The sequence below is a fragment of the Elephas maximus genome, chromosome 6 (assembly GCF_024166365.1).
Source record: "Elephas maximus indicus isolate mEleMax1 chromosome 6, mEleMax1 primary haplotype, whole genome shotgun sequence".
Taxonomy (NCBI): Eukaryota; Metazoa; Chordata; class Mammalia; order Proboscidea; family Elephantidae; genus Elephas; species Elephas maximus.
The window spans coordinates 100,559,858-100,583,834 of NC_064824.1; the positions used below are offsets into that span (position 1 = coordinate 100,559,858).

Consider the following 23,977-nt stretch of genomic DNA (forward strand, 5'->3'; position numbering starts at 1 on the left):
TACATGCATTCTTATTAAATTACTTTTGTTTTGTTTAGACTTTTACAATGCCTTTCTTCAGATAACAGGAGAAAGATGTATCAGTCTGCTCCTGTAAAGATTATAGCCTCGGAAACCCTATGGGGCAGTTCTACTCTGTCCTATAGAGTTGCTTTAAGGTGGAATCGACACGACAGCAATGGGGTTTTGGGTTCTTCAAACAGCTTATTCTCAACTTATCCTCAAATAGCAATTCTCTATAAAAGCAAACATCCACATGGTTCAGTGAGTAGACTGTGAAGTAAAAATTATTTCTAAAATAAACTTCTAAGTCATATTCTCACCCTGAAAGAGTAAACAACAGGAATAACGAATCTGTAGGCTGTCTTTCAAAAACATGAAAAAAGCACCCTAAAAACAGTTCTTTTATGATTAGATGGTTTTGTTTTATTTTGTTTTCTTAGAGTTTTGATAAAAACAAAACTGAAGGGTTATACTAAGAAACTATTCTTTCACGATAATTTGTTTTAAGCAATGAGACTTTTACTATATGTTCCTGGTAAATAGCTTTTTTCTCCATTTTCCAATGAGTTTCAAAATGAGAGTAGTTTAAATAAGATAAAGAATATTACCCACCCACTTCAAAGAAAAAGCCCAATAAGAACCATAATTGTTAACTGAAAAAAACTCAAACAGTATGTAATTCCAGTAAGTATTTTAAGTCTGCCTACAATTGGTAGCAACCTTCCCTGATAAAGAAGAACAGAATCCTTTTAGGGTTCTTTACAGAACTCTAAAAAGTGGTACAAATGCAGGTCAGAAGAACCGTTGTGAACATATAGCTCTATTAGATTACACTGTTCAGGAACCCATCAAAATTTGATATTTTAGCCATGGAGGGTGTGGGGTAGAAATGAGAAAGAAAAAAATAATATATATGGGATTTTGCTACTTACAGAAGAAGCCCAGCATGACATCTTACAAAATCATAAAGGGCCAGAGCTTGCACATAAAGAGGGATTTTGAATTAATCCAGGTTATTTCTTTATCTAGGCTTGCCTGATAAAACAGAATTATAGTCAAACTCAAAAAATAAAAAATGTTACCAAGGCTTAAGCATTTTAAAGTTTCTAAAGGAAAGTTCATATGGTTCAATTCCAGAAACACCTTTATATTAAAAAATTTAGCACGTACCTGACATGGCACTGGTTTTGCACCGTTCTCAGCGTCCTCTCTTATAGAATGATCTGATAGTTTCTGCAAGTATTCAGTTATTGTCTGGGTGTCAGGGTATGAGGGTATATTTCTGGCAGAAGAAACTTCAGTTGTTCCCATAACGCCTTGTTGAGATGAACTGGCACCATCACTCGTGGTCTGAACATTTCCAACATTCAGTTCAGTAGCAGCAGGCAGATCATTTTCTGTTTGAGTGTTCTCAAACACTTCTACCTGACTGTCAAAGGTTTCAAGAGTGGAGGGGGTGACGGCAGTGCTGGCATGGTTTTCTGCCTGGGATTCTGACAGCATCACACCTAAAGGGCAACAATGACTGTCTGATATAATCACATGGTCTTCTTTGTCAGTCATAGTAATTAAGAGCTGGCTGCACTGGTTGCATCTTTCTGGGACTGGCTTCAGATCCTGGGAAGGGAGGCACTGTACAAGTGCTAAGCTGTGGAATGCACCACAGGCCACTTGTAGCACTACTCGCCCAGCAAGATGTTCTACTTTTTGTGGCCTTGTTACCGGGAAGGTAGTGGTAATGAGACCCAACTGACAACCGGTACCCCATGCCCAAATCTCTCTGCTTATTGACAATGCCAGAGTGTGCTCCTCACCACATGCCAACTGCAAAATTCTGACTGCCAACAAAGGACTGGTCTCAGAATCAGAAATGCTGACAGGATTTGGTTCTGCAACGTACTGCTGGTTAGCTACTGCACACTGGCCAGCAGAATTCTCCCCCCACATGTACACTGTGCCACTTTCTGTCACTGCTCCACTGTGGAAACTCCCTGTTGCCACAGTAACAACATATTGCCCAGCCAGGGCATTTTCTAGAACGGGGCTACTTGGAGAAACCTCTGCTGGGTCACGTCTCCAGGGAAGAGTCCCAAAGCTGTAGACCTCACCATCTGAAGGTTTGAAAAAAAAAAGAGTGAATTAACAATTTTTATCAGCAAACTTACAGTCCTCTCTAGATTTAACATAATAAATTTTTCTTTTAAAATTTCAAAAGCACAGTTGTAGGGATTTGGTCAAAGTATACAATATTTCACATTTATTCATCTTATAACAAATATTAGCATTCTGAGCTACAGAGAGAATTGCTACAAACTGGCAGGAGGTTACTTTCAAACGAAGAGTATTACTCCTTTCCTTGAGTCTCCTTTTACATTCTAGCACTGATTCACTACCAACGGCTATCATCGTAGGTTATTTTGTTGTTGTTGTTGTTGTTGTGAATATACGCAGCAAACCATATACAAATTCAACTGTCTACATGTATAATTCAGTGATAGTGATTATATTCTTTGAGTTGTGCAACCATCCTTACCCTCCTTTTCTGAGTTGTTCCTCCCCTATTTACACAAACTCACTATCTCCTCAAGGTTCCTATCTAATCTTTCCAGTTGATGTTGTCACTTTGATCCCATATTGATAGTTCTTAAAAGAGCATAATGCTCAAGGCAGACATTTTTACTAGTTAAGCTAAACCATTGTTTTTATAGAAGTAAATTCTAAGTGCTCAAAAATGAAATAATGATCATGTTAAGATAAAATAAGGAGGTAAGATAAAATAGGCACATTCTCCTCTATTATCTACAACATTCACTACTGCTGAATAAGTCAGAGCAGCAGAAAATTATGCAAGGGCGTTAGAATGTTAAGACACTCATTCTGGCCAAATCTACGAACTTAGCTTTATACCTCCGGGTTGTACAGAAAACTCCAATGTTAACAAGATGTGGCTGTCTTTCCGTTTTGTACCATATGTAACATCTTTAAATGTTACTGCTATTAACCTTGTACACAAGGTAGCCTTTCTGAGTTAAGGTTTGTTTAAAAAGCAAATCATCACAACAAAATAAACCGAGCAAAAAAAAAACAAATGGAGCTGTCAGGGTGACAGGCTAGTGTTAGAATTAAAACGACAGGTGTCAGTGAGTTGGGTACACCAGCAAATTATTTACAGAAGCAAATTCGGTGGGGCTGAATGATGACAATCCACTTGTGACCAGGCATGCTGCCAAGTCTTCATTGTGCTGCCACACTGTGTGAGTTCAGCTGCACGTAAACATGATCTATGCTGGCTAAAAACTCAAATGGAACAAAAATTTGTCCACGGGTTTTGGAAAAAACTGAACCAAGCCCACTGACCCTTTTTTTCCCACACAGAAGAAAGGTGGAATTCTTATGACCAGAGACTCACCCTTTTTTTTTTTCCTTAAGCTAATGAAGAAGTAATTTTTTTTTCCCACAAGGCAGTAATTTAGCAGATTATCAAAAAATGCAGGCTTTATCTTTGCCCTATTATACATGGTAGATATATTTACATATTTACATTAACTCACAACATCTATGCAAGGAGAACACAATAATGGCCAGAGGGAAGACAGCTGCTTTTATTAGGGAATTTCTAGCTTGGATAAAGAGAATTGAAAAAATACGCACACAGGCTAAGATTTTTAAAACTTTTTTGCCCCAAGTGATAAAACAATACATTTGCAACAGTTAATCAACTCTTTCAATTGATATTATTCCATTAAACACCAACCAAACCCACTGCCATCAAGTTGATTCCGACTCATAGTGACCCCATAGGGTTTCCAAGGCTGTGAATCTCTACAGAAGCAGACTGCCACATCTTTCTCCCATGGAGCCACTGGTGGTTTTGAACCGCTGACCCTTTGGTTAGCAGTCAATCACTTTAACCACTGCACACCAGGGCTCCTTATTAGAGGTAGCAATATGGGGGGGGGATATTTAGATCATCCTCCCCCCTTTTTTAACTTGGAGTATACCAAAAATAGTGACTCAATGAAGTGTTCTCACTGAATTATGAGCTAATGGTAAAATGTGAATAGAAACAAAGAAGTTTGAAAATTTCTAGCATCCAATCAGCATCATTTCCTTACCTATTAGGAAAGACAGCACTGGAAATCCTGTACCATTTCAAACTACACACTTGGCTGGGGTGGGATTTTTCATGACTTTGACAATTAAAACCAGAACACTGCTTAGACATGAACAATGATGGAAAAATATATATATACATATACACACACACACATATATGCGTACATACGTATATAAAAAGTTTACCCCCTGTTGCCTCCTACTCTCTTATGTATGATTCTAGATTTTAAGGAGATATGTTCCTAAAGGGTTTCCAAATATCTTATTGAGAGACTAATAAAACAATAACAACAGAATTCCACTTATATATGCTTGAGAACTATACATTTTGAAACTCACAGAGCAGGTATTAAACATTGTTCGTATTTTTTAAAAAGCCTTTTTCTAAATTCTTGCCTAATATGATATATTATTATGATAAAAGCAAAGTAATAAAAGAGAGGCTGGAAAGAAATCCATGTTTTCCCTATAAAACTACCAAGGCTGGATTTAAGCTCTGTTTCCTAGAATTTGTCTTCCTTACTTCCCAGAAGGAAAATATTAAAGTATCACAGTACTTAATAGATGTAGAGCAGAAATTTATAAATTAGTTAAGCTGACCACAGTAGTCCTGGCCAAATTAAAATTTATCATGACTGAATTAATAAAATGCCATCAAGATTAAAGGCAACTCTCTCCATAAATTGTAGCATATATTTCTGTTATAGATTTTATAATATGCTCTTGTGAGCTGCTATTTATGCCTAAGAAAAGTTGAAATCAGTCCTATCTGGATCTCAAACCTGACTCCGACAGATTTAACCTCCTTGAGCTTTCGTTTCCTCATCTGAGAAATAAAAAAGGTGGTTGTGAAGACTCAAAGATATAAAACATGTAAAGTACTTAGTGCCATGCCTGGCACGCACGATTATTTAGTTAACTGTTAGCTATTATCAGCATTACAAGTTTGATACATTTAGTGAACAAAAACTATAGCAAAAGAGTCTGGAAAAGTAACCTTAAAGTCAATTTTTCACGTACTTATTACCACAAAACTAAAAAACTGTAATTCTCCCTTTTATTCTAGTCCTGGTACATCTTAAATTTAAAAATGAATCTGATTTCTGGTAACAGGAGTAAGAACATATTTTGAAAGCAAAAGGAGTGTAAGTTCTAGCAAAGTTCATTAAGAACCTCTGGTGCCCAGTAACTATCTTACCTGATCTTATACTCTACTCAGTATTTCTTAGAGTTTCAGTTAGTACTCGTTAAGCTGTTCTTTTCAATACCTTCAGTGAGAAGAATGCCATGTTTCATCCCCAGGGCTGCTTGAAGAACGGTCTTTCCTCCCCAGCCTGGCAATCTCTCTGGTGTTACGGAACAGGATCCTGCCTGCCAGACATGGACCAGGCCTCTTTCTTTGGATCCTTCTGCCTCTGCTGAGCTACAACAATCAAGAAAAATAGCTTCATTGTTTCTGCAATTAAGGACCATATCTTTTGCTCTTAATACTTTCTTCAACCAGCACATGGGTGACTAGGTCAGAATTTAACTAGCACCTATTTTATGCTTTGGTTGTGAAACAGGATCTGAGATAAAACAACTATTTTTAAAATGCTTAAGGATAATCTAAACCTACAAATTGCTCATCTCTATCTAAGAAGCGAATAAAACTTGGGCTATTTTTGGAAGTTTCAGGATTAAGTAGCATAAAATTCCAAGATTCTATCTTCTCAATACATTAACCCCTTGTTTAGAAATTAAAGTTATAACATGTCCCAAGTCTTATTTTAACATTTTAATTTATAATTGGTAAAAAGTATTTGATGAGAAAGATAAGAGAAACATGGATCCGTATTTTACTTTAAACTGAGTTTGTGCTCTACAATTGCTATTTAAAATTTTAAGAATCAAACTTATAACAGATACCGGTAAAATCCTCCATGCCTTACCCATGTTCTAGCTCAAGAAATTTACCTATCTGAGGACTTTTGGTGCAAGGAACACAAAATACACACAGCTGCATAAGAAAAAGACATATTAAGATACTCAGGGTTTCCTTGATAGAAAAGTTTTCCTGTGTCCCTGCTGATGGTGTATTGTTTTCATTTTCTTTTTTCTAGAACACTGATGCCAATGTTTTAATGAGGCACAAAAACTTTTGTTTTCTAATTTCTAGGAATTTCCCTACTTTAGTCAAATAACAATCCCTTAAAAGGTGATTGGGTATATAGCCATTATGGGAGGAAAGCCACAAATTTAACCCTCCTTTGGAATATCTTCCATAACCAGTTTTCCATGGATGGTAGATGATTTGAATTCACTAGGCTACTTCCGAAAATCTGAAATTAATTGTGAGAAATAATGCTACGAGAGCTTTAAAATGATAAAACGAAGACATTTATAAGCCCCTTATAAGCATAAGATGGAGTCCTGCCAGTGCAGCGGTTAAGCGCTCCGCTGCTAACTGAAAGGTCAGGGTCCAAACCCACCAACTGTTGCAATGCAAGAGAAAGATATGGCAGTTTGCTTCTGTAAAGATTTACAGCCTTGGAAACCCTGTAGGGCAGTTCTACTCTGTCCTATAGAGTTGCTATGAGTCAGAACTGACTCTATGGCAGAGTTTGGTTATAAGCATAACAAAGAAACTAGCAACAAAGCTTATCACTAACCAGCTTTATTTTAATATCTTTCTCTCTCTTCCAATCAACTACAAATGTCCTTCCCCACTTAACAACCACTGACAAGAAAATCAAACTGACAGAGCTACACAGAAGTGGAATTGTTTGTTTTGTTTTCCCAGAAGGGCAGGGGAAGGGGAAGAAATGGTTTTACCTTCTCTTCTTTGAGTCCATCAGTCAGTGGGAGAACTCCATCACCAAATCATTCTCTCTGCAAAAGGTATGCCAAGGCCTAAATGGTAAACCACAAGGTAAGCACAAAGAACGGTGAAAGAATACTTTGCTATTTTATCCCTCAGCTTAAAAAAAAAAAAAAAAAAGCCCTCCAACAAGTGCACATTCACTGAGCAATAAATATGCAGTGAAACTATTTAAACTATTCCATATCTTTCTTGCCAAAGTCAAATATCTAGACTGAGCCTGCCCACTGAGCTTATTAAAAGGTCATTTGACAGCGTAATGTAATGTATAGGGAAGAAAAGACTACCACCTACAATTAAGCTGCGCTTTGTCAGGCAAGAGATTTTTGTTTGTTGTTACAAAGAAGGGAGTTTAATCTGAACAACTCACTGTGTTAAGCATACATTACATACATATTAAGGCCACTTTTTAAATGCTTCAATAACAAATGAAGACTTAAAGGCTAATTAACTGAGAATTTCTAGAAATCTCTTTAGTAATATCTCAGATCCAAGTAGTTTCATTAATTTACATTTCTCAGTAATGCACAAAAAATTACATTATTAAAACAGAATAGCAATATTTTTCCCAAACTGATCTCAATTTAAGACCAACATGCCTCATAATTAAAAGGGCAGGAAGAAAAAAGTTTGAATTTAAAAGTAATGGTTCCAAAATTCACTGTTAAATAGAAAAGAGCTGTATGAGAATTATGGTGCAAATATCATGACCTACCAGTTTGGAAACTAAATGTTTTATAAAGTAAGGGATGGGAAAAAAAACATACACACAGAAATGGTTAATGTATTTCAGCCCAGACCTTCAAATTTTTAAGGTCACCAAAACTCAAGAAAACAAAGACAATAAGGCTGTCTTATTTGTGTAAACCATAAAAGTACTGGGGCCAAACTTACAATTTTTATGCAAAAGGCTACAGCATGGCCACTGTGCTCTGGAAACAGATCATACCAGCAGGAATATCGTCAGACCCATCTGCTTATTCCAGGTTGTGTGTGAATTCTTGCCACTTGCCATCTGCATATCTAGAGGAAATTACTTCCTACCTAATGCTTTTTATAGAAAGATTCTGAATGATTCGAAGTTGGACAAGGGGATACTACGCGAGCAAATGATATGTCTGAATACATTTAATTAATAATATTATTAAATATTCACATGCTTTGTGACAATAACTGTCAACTTTCAGTAAAATGTACAGTTCATTCTGAAAACAGCTCTGATTGTGCTTGTGTGTCAGAGATCAGAGAGTTACTGTACCCTATTGTTTAAAGTTAAACAATGCCCAGAGAACTCCTCTGTGAGGACACGAAAGTACACAAGCACACCTCACTTCACAAAAGGAAACGGAGCCACTGTGTCTGTAAATGCAATTTTGTCCTACTGCTTGAAACTCGTAAATAAATAAATAAGAATCTTTAAATAAAGTGAGTAAGACAGTCAACCCTTATTTTCTTTTAGTGTGAGATTTTTGAAAGAGTTTTCTTACAGTGGATTATACCTTACTCCATAGTATTTATCACACCACTATTTTTTTTAACCAAATGGAATTAAAACTCACAAACTATTTTGCAACTTGCTTTTTTTTTTTTTTACTTAGTATTTATGTAAATGATACCCCCCAAAGATGTCCACATCCTAATCCCAAGAACCTGCAGATAGCAAATATGTTAGGTTGCTAATCAGCTGACTGTAAATAAGATAAGGCGCTTATACTGGCTATCTAGGTGGATCCAATGTAATTACAGGTGTCCTTAAAAGTAGAAGAGGAAAGCAGAAAGAGAATCAGAGAAAGAGATGTGAGGATGGAAACAGGGTCAGAGAGATGCTACACTGCTGGCTTTGAAGATGGAGGAAGGGGGCCATGAGCCAGGCAATGTGAGCACCTTTTGGAAGCAGAAAAGGGCAAGGGAACATTCCCCTCAAGAGTCTCCATAAAAGAACGAAGGCCAGCAGACACCTAGATGTTAGCCCGGTGAGACCCACGCTGACTTCTAACCTACAGGAACTGTAAGATAATAAATTTGTGTTGTTTTCAGCAACTAAGTCTGTGACAAATTGTTTTGGCAGCAATAGATAACTAATATACTATTCCACAGACATCTTTCTTTATTAGTACTCATCAATTTATCTTCGGTTTTTTTAAAATGGTGGTTAATACATTTGACTTGAACTTCTTGGACTTCCAAGAACATATGCCTGTCTGAAATGCAAATAGAGCAGTGAAAAAAGAGAAATGACTGCTGAGGAAACAAACCTAAGATGAGAATTACGGTTCAATATCAGAAATTTGTGTTATAAAGTTTTTCCTCACATACTTAAATATGGGTGGTATTCACCAACTCCATTTATTCTAACATTCTTTCTCAATCATGTATCCATACAGAAAAAGAAAGTCAACAAGAAATTGTTTTTCTAATTTTTTTAGAAAAGAAATTTTTTTCATTGTTTGACATTTTTAACTCTTATAAAATTACCTAATCATGAGGTTCCTTTTCCAGTGGGGCTCTTTTCTCCCAGATGAGCTTTAAAGTTCTTTCTTGTGTTATAAAATCTTTCCTTCCTAGACCTCGCTTACATTAACTAGCTTTGATAAACAAGCTGTGTGATGCTGTATAAACAGCACTTACTTGCAGTGAGAAAATGTGGGGTCTGCTTTTGCCTCTCGTGGCCTATCCACAGATCAACGGCATCTCTACAAAATGAGCAAACTAGTCTCTAGGATCCTTTCTGGCCATTAAGTTCTAGGAGACACAGAACAAACTACATTTATTTTAAACCAAACCGTTCTATACTTCAAATTATTATCTCCTTCACAGCCAAATATAACATAATTTTAAGCTCAGGTGGTCCTTTAAAACAAAACACAAACCTTGTTTCTTAGTGAACTGACACCATTTTTAGATCTTACTGGTGGCACAGTGATTAAAGCACCTGACTGTTAACCGAACAAGCAGCGGTTCAAAACCACTACCTGCTCCGAGGGAGAAAGATGTAACAGTCTGCTTTTGTAGATATTTACAGCCTTGGAAACCCTGTGGGGTCATTATGAGTCAGAACTGACTGCATAGCAGTGGGTTTGGTATGGTAGATCCCACTATACACATACCCTCTTGCTGCATTTAAATGCAAATAGCTGTCTTGTGCAGAGAATATGGTTTTAACGTTACGTTCTAGGAGTGCCCAAAAAAAATTGATCTAGATATCCTAATTACTGCTAGAAAGAAGAGCTACAGACCATCTACAAATCTTCAATACCTTAACCAGAAATCCAAAATCCAAAAAGCTCGAAACATTAAAAGTTTTTCATAACTCTTTTGGCAGCAAGATCTTACCTGACCTGAACTAATGTGAGGTTGTTTAGTGTTTACCTCACTTTCTGTGACTATTCATATCTTCTGCTGCAGAAATATTAATATGATTATAAGGCGGTACCCCATATTGTACCAGAAGTATTATATAACACGAGGCTTCTGAGCTTTATTCTAAAAATTTTTTTAAATCTTAATTCTGAAACACATTTTGCCCCATGGATTTTGAACAAGGGATTATAAACCTGTACTTTAAACAAAACTATCATTTTTGTTAGGGCTTCCCAACTTTTAACTATTCTATACCTGGCCAATTGACTGGAAGAGATCCATACTTGAGCCCATTCCAAAAAAAGGTGATCCAACAAAATGCAGAAATTATCAAACAACATCATTAATATCACACGCAAGTAAAATATTGCTGAAGATAATCTGAAAATGGTTGTGGCAGTACGTTGATAGGGAACTGCCAGAAATTCAAGCCAGATCCAGGAAAGGACATAGAACACAGTATGTCATTGCCGATGTCAGATGGATCTTGGCTAAAAGCAGAGAATACCAGAAAGATGTTTACCTGTATTTTATTGACTATGCAAAGGCATTAGACTGTGTAGATCATAAAAAATTACCCGTAATACTGAGAAGAATGGGATTTTCAGAACACTTTGTCCTAGTGCAGAACCTGTACACAGAACAAGAGGCAGTTGGGGATACTGCATGGTTTAAAGTCAGGAAAGATGTGTGTTAGGGTTGTATCCTTTCAACAAACTTACTCAATCTGTATGCTTAGCAAATGATCTGAGAAGCTGGACTATAAGAAGAAGAATGGGACATCAGGATTGGAGGAAGACTCGTTAACAACCTGCAATATTCAGATGACACAACCTTGTTTGCTGAAAGCAAAGAGGACTTAAAGCACTTACTGATGAAGATCAAAGACTACAGTCTTCAGTATGGATTACACCTCAACATAAAGAAACAAAATCCTCACAACTGGACCAATAAACAACATCATGTAAACAGAGAAAATATTGAAGTTGTCAAGGATTTCATTCAACTTGGATCCACAATCAATGCCCAGGGAAGCAGCAGTTAAGAAATCAAACGATGCACTGCACTGGGCAAATGTGCTGCAAAAGACCTCTTTTAAGTGTTAAAAATCAAAGGTGTCACTTTAAGGACTAAGGAGAGCCTGACCCCATGCCATGGTGTTTTCAAACGCCTCATATGCAAGTGAAAGCTGGACAATGAATAAGGCAGGCTGAAGAAGAATTGATGCCTTGGAACTATGGTGTTGGCAAGGAGTATTGAATATACCATGGACTGCCAAAAGAAGGAACAAATCTGTCTTGGAATGCCCCTTAGAAGTGAGGATGGCAAGACTGCATCTCACATACTTAGGCCATGTTATCAGGAAGGACCAGTGCCTGGAGGCTGATACCATGTTTGGTAAATTACAGGGTCAGGGAAAAAGAGGAAGACCTCAATGAGATGGACTAATACAGTGACTGCAACAATGGCCTCAAACATAGCAATGATTTTCAGGATGGTCCAGGACCTGTCAGTGTTTTGTTCTGCTGTACTTAAGAGTCACTATGAGTTGGAACAGACTCGATGGCACCTAACAAAACAACAACACACTTCTGTTCCACGTTTAAAAGTTTTTTATTTATATCTTGTTCCCAAATGGATTTGAGTCAGCTTATAAAAATGTATGGATAAGGCAAGATAAAATAAATAAAGCAAAAAGACAATGAATGGAGTCAGGATTGAGATTAGAATACACAGCACACATACCATGAAGTCCTAGTCACTTACAGGTTCCATAGCATGGGACTCTTATACTCCCATCACAAGATCTATAATCCTGCTTCTATCTGTACCTATTATCTCCTTTCTTTTTTTAAGATGTAGACCCTTCATCTTGTGAAAGGTCATTTCCTCCACACGTGTTCTGGGACTTTGTCCAGCACTTTGGTTCTCCCCTCTGCCCTCATCTCCCTTGCATCTAAGATCATGGCCACTGTCATGCAAGCATGATTAACTACAAAAACAAAAACAACTATTGATCCTCACATTTCTCTCCAGCTACTCTTCCATTTCTGTTTGTCAGTTTTTCAACAGAATTTATAGACAAGCATAATACCTGGAACAATACATGAAAAACACACATGCAGTTTTAGTTGCTGAAATTTAAGTATTTGAAATTTAATATACTCATATTATTAAGGCAAAAAGACTTTATCCTAAGAATAAAGTTCACTAGAGATATACACAGGATCCTACATTATTAAATTTTCTCTTTGATTTGGCTTAATATTCCAGAAATGTGTTTGTTAACTATTACCCCAAATCCCGAAGGGAGCCAGGTACTATGCTTGCCTATAAATTCCATAGAAGCAGGGCTAAAGTTATCTTATTCTCTATTATATCCCACCTGCTTAGCACAACTGGGTACATGACAAGCCAAAAAACCCCACCGCCATCAAGTCGATTCTGACTCATAGCAACCCTACAGGACAGAGCAGAACTGCCCCACAGGGTTTCCAAGGAGTAGCTGGAGGATTTGAACCGCTGACCTCTTAATTAGCAGCCATCGCTTAACCATTGCACCACCAGGGCTCTGGTACATGACAGGTACCCAGTAAATACCTATAGACAGACCATACACACTTCTTGCCGACGAAGAGAATAGATTCTGAATTGCTCCACTGGGTTTCCAAGGCTGTAATCTTTATAGAAGCAGACAGCAGCAACTACCGCAGAGCAGCTGGTGGGTTCAAACTGCCAACCTTGCGGTTAGTGCTTAACCACTACACCACCAGGGCTCCTTTTATAGACAGACCAATCCAAAATCCCACTGCCTGCCGTCGAGTCAGTTCTAACTCATAGCAACCCTACAGGACAGAGCAGAACTGCCCCAGAGGATTTCCAAGGAGCGCCTGGTGGATTCGAACTGCGGACCTTTCAGTAGGCAGCCCAAAGCTTAACCACTGTGACACGAGGGCTCCCATAAAAACCCATTGCCGTGGAGTGGATTCCAACTCATAGCGACCCCATAGAACAGAGCAGAACTGCCCTATAGAGTTTCCAAGGAGTGCCTGGTGGATTCGAACTGCCGACCTTTTGGTTAGGTGGCCATAACACTTAACCACTAAGACACCAGGGTTTCCACCCGGCCTCCCCAGGTCTACATAAATAAGTGAGTACCTGCCCTTAAGTTCACATTTGTGTCAGAAAGACAAAACATACTAGCGTGATGGTTCTCAACAGAGTGGATACCCTCAAGGCATACGAAAGCTAACTTACATTAGCAAACCTGGGCCCTCCTGGTCTTGTCGCCTGTCTCATTTATTGATTAAAATAGTATAATAGTAATCATTGCAGTTATAAGAGTAGTAATAGTGATTAGAATGACTAGATGGTAAGAAAGACTGAGCATACATAAAAAACAAGAATTTAAGACTGTATGGTACTTTTCACAGAGTAAATGCTTAATAAATATTTGCTTTTAGAGCCTCGGTCATTATGTTTACACATGGATTAAGGCACCCTCTGACTCAAACACCTGGCTTACAAATAAATATACTCCAACAACTGCCACTTCCTGAATACCTCCCAGTGGAGCCTTCACCACCACTACAGAAGAGAACTCATCTTGCAACAAAGTCTTGACAAACCAACCACTATAGAAGGTTGAGGTCACTTCAAATCCCAACCTTTCAACCTTAATTACTACACAGGAGTCATCACCTGATGCCACTATGGGAGTTGACTAACCCTTTAAAAACCTCGACCCAGAGTTCAGAAATTCAGTAGATTAATGCATTGAATAAATTTGGTTGGTAGTTATTATTTATAATGTTGTTTCTAATAAGATAATGCATTTACTAAGTCACTGATTAAAAATATATTATAAACTCCTGGAGGTCAGTAACTATGCCTTATACATTGGTAAAATCTTACACCCATAGTAACTGCTTGGCAGAAGCTGACTAAATTTAAGTGACTACTTGACTGAAAGATCTTAAACTCTAATCCATGGACTTCCAAATTAGATAATTTCTGGTGCCTTACAAAAAGTCAGTATCAGATACAAAAGTATCCTCTCATAATAGAAACTCTCATACACAAATTTGCTAATGGTTATTTCCTAATGATGAAGATACTTCTATTTCATGTCACTTCACTAATATTAGACAACCCAGAGAACAGTCCCTTTTCCTTAGTAAATGAAGAAAGTTTTCGGGACCATCAGAGAAACTAGTAGGCTTTATAGTCTCTTTTTTGATGGCCTGCTTATTTCATGCTTGAGCCTAACTAAAACCTCACTTTTTCTAATTGTGGAGATTTCCTAAAAGGAATATTATCCATGGGGAATGAGGGGTGGTATAAACATGGTAAAATAAATGCCCAGAAATGCCCTTAACTCCTTTTTGTACCCACTGTATATTTTTTAAATGTATTTTTCATGATTACTAAAATTATCTTGAAATGTCCTAGTATATTTTATAATACTAGCAACTGAATTATAAATTCCCAGGTATTGCAACAATTTATGACTGTTATTATATTGTATGCCATAGTTCCTGGTACAAATTATTTATTCCTTTAGTATTTTGCTAGTATTCTTTTATTAAAACATCCACAATTTTTTTTAAAAGGCAGTATTACAGAAATAAGTTCAAAATATGCTGCCTTATTTTACTAATCAATACAATCTAGTGCTTAAGGTCACTGAGGGGCCACGTAAGTGAACCGAAAGTACACATGCTTAAAAATATTACTTTAGAGGCTTATGTTTCACTCATATTGGAAGTTCTGGAAACAGGTATTCTTGATTAGGAATGAAAATGTTGTTTTTTACCACACTGGTTTAAAGATTAATAGAGTCCCTAGGTAGTGCAAACTGTTAACCTGCTCAGCTGCTAACCAAAATGTTGGAGGTTTGAGTCCACCCAAGCAGTGCCTTGGAAGAAAGTCTTGGTGATCTGGAAAAAATCAGCCACTAAAAATGACTACCAAGCACAGCTCTACTCTGACACACATAGGGTAGCCAGAAGTCAGAGTCTACTCAAAGTTGACTCAACAATAACCCATCTTAAGTATTAGGATTATATTAGGCACCAGCTGTTAAACTTAGTATTCATTACTCAATCACTTAACAAGCTGTCATCAATATTTATTTATACCAGAAGAGAGAATTATTTTCTTTTGAAGAATAACTAGGATATTCATGTATAAATTCTGGTTTACTACACTGTAATAACATGTAACCAACCCAAACTTTAAAAGTGTTAATGATCACATGAAATCTGTGATAATTCTGTATCTGAATTACTCTACGTCCAAATTCCTTTCAAGGCATATAATATACAATTTGTTTCCCTATACTTTGAGGAAACCCTCGTGGCATAGTGGTTAAGTGCTATGGCTGTTAACCAAAAGGTTGGCAGTTCGAATCCACCAGGTGCTCCTTGGAAACTCTATGGGGCAGTTCTACCCTGTCCTCTCGGGTCAACTATGAGTTGGAATCGACTCAACAGCAAGCGGTTAAAATACTCTGAGAATTCAAGATCACTATGTGCTTGCATTTCCCAGTCATATCCAGAATTTAATTCTCCTGCAGCCTTTTAAGATGGATTATTCCTCATAGCCTAAGGAAAGGATTTTCCCAGGAACACAGAGGCAAACAGCAAAGCAAAATTAACTAAATAATTGGTCTTTCTCCTCTCCTTAGAAGAGCTTTACAAAGTGGAGCGTACTGGCACATTCCTTTCCTATTGCAGCGAGAGAAGAGTTATTTTTTCAGAGTCTACTATTTTGAGACTACAGAGCAAAAATACAAAAAGCATACTGGATGTGAGCAGTGATTATAAATAAAAATCGTTAAATGCTAGTTTCAAAAACTATCTTAACCACATGTAATACCGCAAGTATATATATATAGTAAATCCATACACCTATCGCCTAGTTTCCATAGATGTTAACATGTTTTCATATTTGCTTCAGCTCTTTAAAATAGAAAAAAAAAAAAAAGTTATACATAGAGTTGAAAGTGCCCTTCCCAAATTCTCCATCTCCAGACTTTGTCACTCTTCCTCAAGTTAATGTTTCTCATTCCCATGTATGTTCTTATGCTTTTATATACTTTCATTAGCTACATATGCATCAATAAATAACGTATACTAATGTATTAGTTAAAACTGTAAATAAATGCATTGTTCTATATATATCTTTTGACAACTTGTTTTTGCAGTACTTGAGACGGATCCATGCAGATAAGTACAGATCTAGTTCATTCATTTTCACTAGAGTACAGTATTCCATTACATGAGTAAACCATAGTTCATTCATTTCCCTACAATTGGATTGTTCTACTTTGTTGCTATTTTAAAAAGAGCTGTTACTATTAATCATCCTTGTGACATGCTTGCTTGGGGTCCTGCTCCAAGTTTAGTTAAGAATTCAACTAAAAAAAAATTTAGGTGTGGAAGAAAAGAATGACATTGTTGGGTCTCATCACCACCTAGCTAACGGGGAAGTGATGTAAACTGAAAAGCTGTGTGATGACTCAAAAGAAAAAAAATATTTAAATAACATGATAATTAAAGGGAACATGAGTTGATCAATTCATGGAATTAATGAGACTAATGCTTATCTTCTCTCTGGGCATAGACTACCAAAAGGCCTCAGCTTCCTCTCACAGAAGTTGAGAAAACTGAACATTTTCCTTCAAATTTAAAAGAACTAACTGTACAATAGTGAAAAAAGCACTTGCTGCCTTGCTGATTTAAGTATTTCTGTTCTATCCACTTAAATCAATTAGTTCAGCTGCATGCAGGCACTCATCAATCTAAATCTAAAGTCAGTTCCATCCACATATACAAAGGAATAGAGGAGACAGGGATAGGAAAATAAATACAAAACCAAAAAGAAGCAAATCACAGCTTGTTGCTATTTTATTTGTGGTTACCATGCACTGCCTTAAGAACCAATATCCTACCAAATCTACTACTGATGGCTAAATTAGTTGGTTATCAATAGAAAAGGAAAAAAAAAAAAGTTAAAAAAAAAAGAAAAATAATAAACTCCAACAGGGAATTTGTATCCCTAGAACAGCTGGAATATGTGGTATATATAGCACCATGAAGTTATAAAAAGAGCTAAATGATTTTGAAGTCACTAAAATTCTCAGAACATTCCTCTGAATGACTGAAAAAAGGGGCTCAACTTCATATACACCAAAGCAGGCCTTCTTTACATCTCAAAAAAATTTTCTCTACCTTCCTTCCATGGTTTTTCAACTCAAATTAACACAGAATTATGGGTTTCTATTTTTTTTTTATGGTCATATTCTTTGGCAATACCTTTAAAACTGGTCCACCAATACTGATTTATTTCAAAAAGCCCTGAAACTCATGTTTTGGGGATTTTTTTACAAAGAGGTACAAGATTAATAGTACTCTTCCCACCTAATCACACAAGTGCTTGCTAAGAATAACATACTTTTTGTCTCTTTAACATCAAAATGGCCAAAGTAGGTGTCTCAAATGATAACCTAAGTAGGTATTCCAAATGATTAAATTCTGAAAAGCTGGAATTTGGAGAGAAGGGATTCTAGTTCATACTGTGCAAATCAATTTAAAGAATAAGTGGTTTGTGTAAGTATTACGGATTAAATTGTGTCCCCCCAAAATGTGTGTCAACTTAATAGTGTATGGTTGTCCACCATTTTGTGATCTGATGTGATTTTCCTTTGTCTTGTAAATCCTACCTCTATGATATTAATAAGGCATGATTAGAGACAATAATGTTAATGAGCTAGGACTCAATCTACAGGATTAGGTTGTATCTTGAGTCTATGTTTTGTGAGATGTATAAGAGAGAAGCAAGCAGGGAGGAGAGGGACCTCCTACCACTAAGAATGAAGAACTGGGAGGGGACCACGTCCTTTGGACCTGGGGTCCCTGTGCTGAGAAGCTCCTAGACCAGTGGAAAATTGATGACAAGGACCTTCCCCCAGAGCTGACAGAGAAGCCTTCCCCTGGAGCTGACACCCTGAATTTGGACTTTAGCCTCCTAGACTGTGAGAGAATAAATTTCTCTTTGTTAAAACCATCCATTAGTGGTATTTCTGTTATAGCTGCACTAGATAACTAAGACAGTAAGCCCACTGCCATAGAGTTGATTCTGACTCATAACACCTTATAGGGCAGAGTTGAACTGCCCCAAATTACCTCTTTGACACTTTATTCTCTGAATCATTATCTTATTAAATTTAACACTGTGAAACAACTTTGAACTTTTCTTGCCACGACCATGATCCTTCAACCTGCCAATACTAGTCATAGTTTGGGAAATAATCAATTTAAACTGGGTATAGATTCCATCGGCATTTTTTCCACATTTAAATGCCCATAAGGAAAACCAAAGAACTGACGCCTTTCAATTGTGGTGTTGGCGAAGAATACTGAATATACCATGGACTGCCAAACCAAAAAAAAAAACAAAAACCCATTGTGGGCGAGTCACAGCAACCCTATACGAGAGAGTAGAACTGCCCCATAGAGTTTCCAAGGAGCACCTAATGAATTCAAACTGCCAACCTTTTGGTTAGCAGCTGTAGCACATAACTTCTACGCCACAAGAGTATACATGGACTGCCAAAGAATAAGCAAATCTGTCTTGGAAGAAGTACAACCAGAACGCTCCTTAAAAGCAAGGATGGCAAGACTACGTCTCACATACTTTGTACATGTTATCAAGAGGGATCAGTTCCTGGAGAAGAACATCATGCTTGCTAAAGTAGAGGGTCAGAGAAAAAGAGTAAGACCCTCAACAAGATGGACTGACACAGTGGCTGCAACAATGGGCTCAAGCATAACAACCATTGTGAAGATGGTGCAGGACCAGGCAATGTTTCCTTCTGTTGTACACAGGGCTGCTACAGGTTGGAACCAACCTGATGGCACCTAACAACAATATGGAAAACCAGTTACCACAGACCAACCTAAAATCATGTTTCCTCTAAACATATGTCCATCTATCATAAAATTATCTAGAAACTATCCCTTGATTTTAAAAAGTGAATTATAATTCTTTCCAGGTGCCCTGGTGGCACAGTGGTTTACACACTCAGCTGCAACCAAAAGCTTGGCGGTTCAAACCCGCCAGCCACTCCATGGCAGAAAAATGTGGCAGTCTACCTCCATAAAGATTTACAGACTTGGAAACCCTATGGGGCAGTTCTACTCTGTCCTATGGGGTCGCTATGAGTCAGAATCAACTGGACAGCAATGGGTTTTGTTTTTTACAATTCTTTTCCAAAAAACATTCAGTTCTCTTTTCCCTATTTAGGAAAAAAAGGGAGTCATTTTGGGTCTTGAAGCAAAAATTAACAATCTTAAAAATAGCTAATATGTATTGAACATTTACAACGTGCCAGGCACTGTAATGTGATATACAAGCCATTACATGTAATTATTATGAGGAAAATAATTTCATCCCCAGTTTAGAGATGAAGGAACTGAAGAAGAGAGGTTAAATACTTGCCATAGTCAAACATGTACATGGATGTGACTCCAGGTATGTCCAGACTGAAGCCTAGGATCTTAACCAATATGCTTAAATTACTAGGGATAAAATATTTCAATTTGCTGCAAAAGCAGATTTTTCACTGATTCAAACTGTTTCATTCATTAACTAAAAGGTTAAGTAGTCACTCCAAATCATACATATTTATGATAAATGGAAACACTCTGGACCCGGCAAGTTTGCTGAATTTCTGTAGCTGCTAATAATAAACACACGTCACACAGTTTTATTCCTTAAAGCTGTCTTAAGAACATTTACAGCCATCAACAAATCTAAGGGCAATAAGGATCTGTGTTTAGGAACAGCAGTTATTCTTTCTCCACCCTAAACCTGAAAGAAAATAGTGTACTTGAATATGGCACTTTGTCCAGTGTGTTTTCCTCTTCCCTTGTTATCAAAGACTTAAGCAGCAGTACAACACTTCTATCAGCCTATGGTTGCATTTCTGCAAAGTACCCTACTGTCCAGAAGACCAACAACCAATGTCAAGACCATTTCCTCATGACCTCCTCTATGTTATGTTCCTGTCCGTGATTCTAAAAAGAACTTGCCTTCTCTCTGAAGAGTCACTGATAATCCAAAAGGCTTGACTGAGCTACATACTCGTTGCCGTCAGTCCATTAGAACGGAGAGCTGCCCCACAGAGTTTTCAAGGCTGTGAATCTATGCAAGCAGACTGCCACATCTTTCTCCTGCGGGGCGGCTGATGTGGTCGAACCGCAGACCTTTAGGTGAGCCACCGAGCGCTTAACCATTGAACCACCAGGCTTAACTACTAATTCTCAACAAAGTCATTCTCTTTATGCTCAACCGCCTTTTCAAGCCACCAAAACTCTCGGGCTACTCTTCACCGAGATCTCCACCCTTAGGCAAACCACCCTGGGACACTCACCAAGGTTAGTCCGTGGCAAGAGAACCTGGTATTTATCTAGAGGGGGCATTCAATAAACCCTAATGAATGAACGGGAGGAAGGCGGCGTGGGTGGAGGCGGGAAAGGAGGACGTGAAGGCATTTCACGTGGCAGAAATGACTGCAGGGGCGCCTCGCCTGGGGAGCCAGTGGGTGGAAGCGAGTTAGAGAACCGAAGGGCTGGGGCGAGGGGTTCGCGTCGGGAGCTCCTCGGCGGGCGGGCACCGACGGCCAGAGGACCAGGCTGGGAGGGTGCGGGAGCCGTCTCCGCAAACCCGGCAGCACGCTCCCGGGCCTCCGCCTGCGCCTGGCTCCGGGACTCCAAGCTCCCGCAGACAGGAGGGCCCGGCCGCTCAGCCCTCCAAAGCCAAGGGCCGACTTGGGACCCGCGCTCTCTCACCTGACGCTTCACCGGCGGCACCGCGCTCTGCACCCGGCACAAGCCCGGCAGCCCTGCGGCTCCGTGAGATCAGCTGATTCACGGGGGCGGGGCCTCAGAGCAGAGGCGGGGCTGCAGACTGCAAGCGAGCGCGAAAGTGGGCGGAGGGCGCACCCCCAAGTAGGAGGGGTTAACCATGGAGAAGGCCGACGGGCTCCCATATGGATCAAAATTACTGAAGAGGCGATAGCTGCTGTGCGCAGTGTTCTCCGGCGTACTGCCTCCCCCCATAGGCCGGGGCGGAGCCACCAATCCTGGGACGCGCTTGATCGAAAACGTAACATGGAGTCGTCCGAGATGGCGGTTCCATGGTAACGAATGGGGGGCTGATAGGGAGAGACTGAGCTGCCGTCATCTAGTTTCCATCACAAACTGCAAGAGTTGGAAGGATAAGTTAGCTACTCTTTGCAATGAAAAGGCTAAGATAACTTTAAACTACCTCTACTGACAGTACCCTAACAGTAGTCGCCTCCTGCCCAACGAATGACATCATAGCTTTGCGGCGCGAGTTGACCCGAGTGTCCATTCTGCTGTATTTTTACTACTTAATTGCAGCCCCAAAGGATGGAGTAAGGTAGGAGAAAATTAATTAGCCTCTTCTATGATCTTCACAAGGCTCCTCAATATACAATCGGAGTAAAATCAGTTTGCTTGCCCAGCAGTTTGGTGACAGTCCCCTTGTCGCACCCGCAGTCCCACCCCAAGCAGCTTGCACTACCTAAACTCGCCCATGAAGATTTTCCGAAGCTGCCACTCTTGACAAACAGTAGATGCTGAGTTCTCTGCTGATAGGCGGTGTGCCATCGTTGAAACTGCAAACCTGTGTTTAGACCATCAATGACAAGTGTGTAGTCAGGGTGTCAAGCTCCTGAAGGTAATTGGTCCACCAAGTTCGCGAGCACCCTCAGCTCAGTTGCCTCGTTGATCCTCTGCCTACCTGCAAAAAATGTTTATCTGCAACAATTCAACCAAACTTGCCCACCCCTGCGCCAGTGCAGAAAATCACACTCTTGAGAACTGACACCACTGCAAATCAAAGGTGTCTAACTCATCCAGGGCTTACACGCAGCTACTCAGAATTTCTCCTCTTCTCAGCCCTCACACTTTACTAACCTCTTGCTGAACTCTACCCATCCACTCCCTTTGGTTGGTGTATAAATAAACAGATATTTTAGAAACTTTGCCTGCTACATTTCTGAGAAAAATGAGACCACTAGGTATGAATTTCCTTATCTCCGTCACCACACTACTATCATCAAACCTACCAGCAGATCCTTTCCTTCTCTCTTTTTCTTCTTGAAAGAGGTGTTCTGTCCTCTTAAAATTGCTGTTAGGTGCCCCCGAGTTAGCTCCAACTCATAGCGATGCTATGCACAACAGAATGAAACACTGGTCCTGCGTCATCCTCACAATCATTTTTATGCTTGAGCCCATTGTTGCAGCCACTGTGTCAGTCTATCTCATTGAGGGTCTTCTTCTCTTTTGATGACCCTCTACCAAGCATGATGTCCTTCTCCAGGGACTGATCCCTCCTGATAACATGTCCTTACCTCTAAGGAGCATTCCAGCTGTACTTCTTCTAAGATTTGTTTGTTCTTTTGGCAGTCTGTGGTATATTCAATATTCTTTGCCAACACAATTCAAAGGTGTCAGTTCTTCAGTGTTCCTTATTCATTGTCCAACCTTCCCATGCATATGAGGCAGTTGAAAACACCATGGCTCGGGTCAGTTGTACCTTAGTCCTTAAAGTGACATCTTTGCTTTTTTAACACTTTAAAGAGGTTTTTTGCAGCAGATTTTCCCAATACAATGTCGTTTGATTTCCTGACTGCTTCTTCCTTGGGCATTGGTTGTGGATCCAAGTAAAATGAAATCCCTGACAACTTCAATCTTTTCTCATGTCACTTATTGATCCAGTTGTGAGGATTTTTGTTTTCTTTTTTTTGGGTGTAATACATACCGATCTTCATCATATTGATCTTCATCAACAAGTGCTTCAAGTCCACTTCACTTTCAGCAAGCAAGGCTGTGTCATCTGCATAACACAGGCTGTTAATGAGTCTTCCTCCAATCCTGATGCCCCGTTCTTCTGCATATAGTCCAGGTTCTGGGATTATTTGCTCAGCATGCATATTGAATAGGTATGGTGAAAGGATACAATCCTGACAAATACCCTCCTGACTTTGAACCATGAATTATCCCCTTGTTCTGTTCCAGCGATTGCCTTTTGTTCTATGTACAGGTTCCTCATGAGCACAATTAAATGTTCTAGAATTCCCATTCTTTGCAACGTTATCCATAATTTGTTATAATCCACACAGTTGAATGCCTTCACATAGTCAATGAAACACAGGTAAACATCTTTCTGGTATTCTCTGCTTTCAGCCAGGATCCATCTGACATCAGCAATGATACTCCTCATTCCATGTCCTCTTCTGAATCTGGCTTCAATTTCTGGAAGTTACCTGTCGTTACACTGCTGCAACCGCTTTGGAATGCTCTCCAGCAAAATTTTACTTGCATGTCATATTAATGATATTGTTTGATGATTTTCATATTCTGTTGGATCACCTTTGGAATAGGCACAAATATGAATCTCTTCCAGTCAGTTGGCCAGGTAGCTGTCTTCCAAATTTCTTGGCATAGACGAGTGAGTACTTACAGTGCTGTATCAGTTTGTTGAACCATCTCAGCTGGTATTCCGTCAATTCCTGGAGCCTTCAGTCTTCAGTGCAGCTTGGAC

General features: G+C 38.9%; 1 protein-coding gene across 3 annotated transcripts in view; it reads right to left on the reverse strand.

The window, feature by feature from the left end:
- The window catches only part of ALS2 (alsin Rho guanine nucleotide exchange factor ALS2), a 73,983-nt gene extending 52,705 nt beyond the window's left edge, over positions 1-21,278 (reverse strand). For all 3 annotated transcript variants that reach the window (XM_049887857.1, XM_049887856.1, XM_049887855.1), the window contains exons 1-4: positions 21,196-21,278; positions 6,934-7,011; positions 5,388-5,542; positions 1,174-2,114 (exon numbers count right to left, since the gene is read on the reverse strand). In XM_049887857.1, coding sequence (XP_049743814.1) covers positions 1,174-2,114; positions 5,388-5,542; positions 6,934-6,953 — 1,116 coding nt within the window. In that variant the 5' untranslated portion in view covers positions 6,954-7,011; positions 21,196-21,278. The remainder of the gene's footprint in view (positions 1-1,173; positions 2,115-5,387; positions 5,543-6,933; positions 7,012-21,195) is intronic.
- Between the last annotated feature and the right edge of the window lie 2,699 nt (positions 21,279-23,977).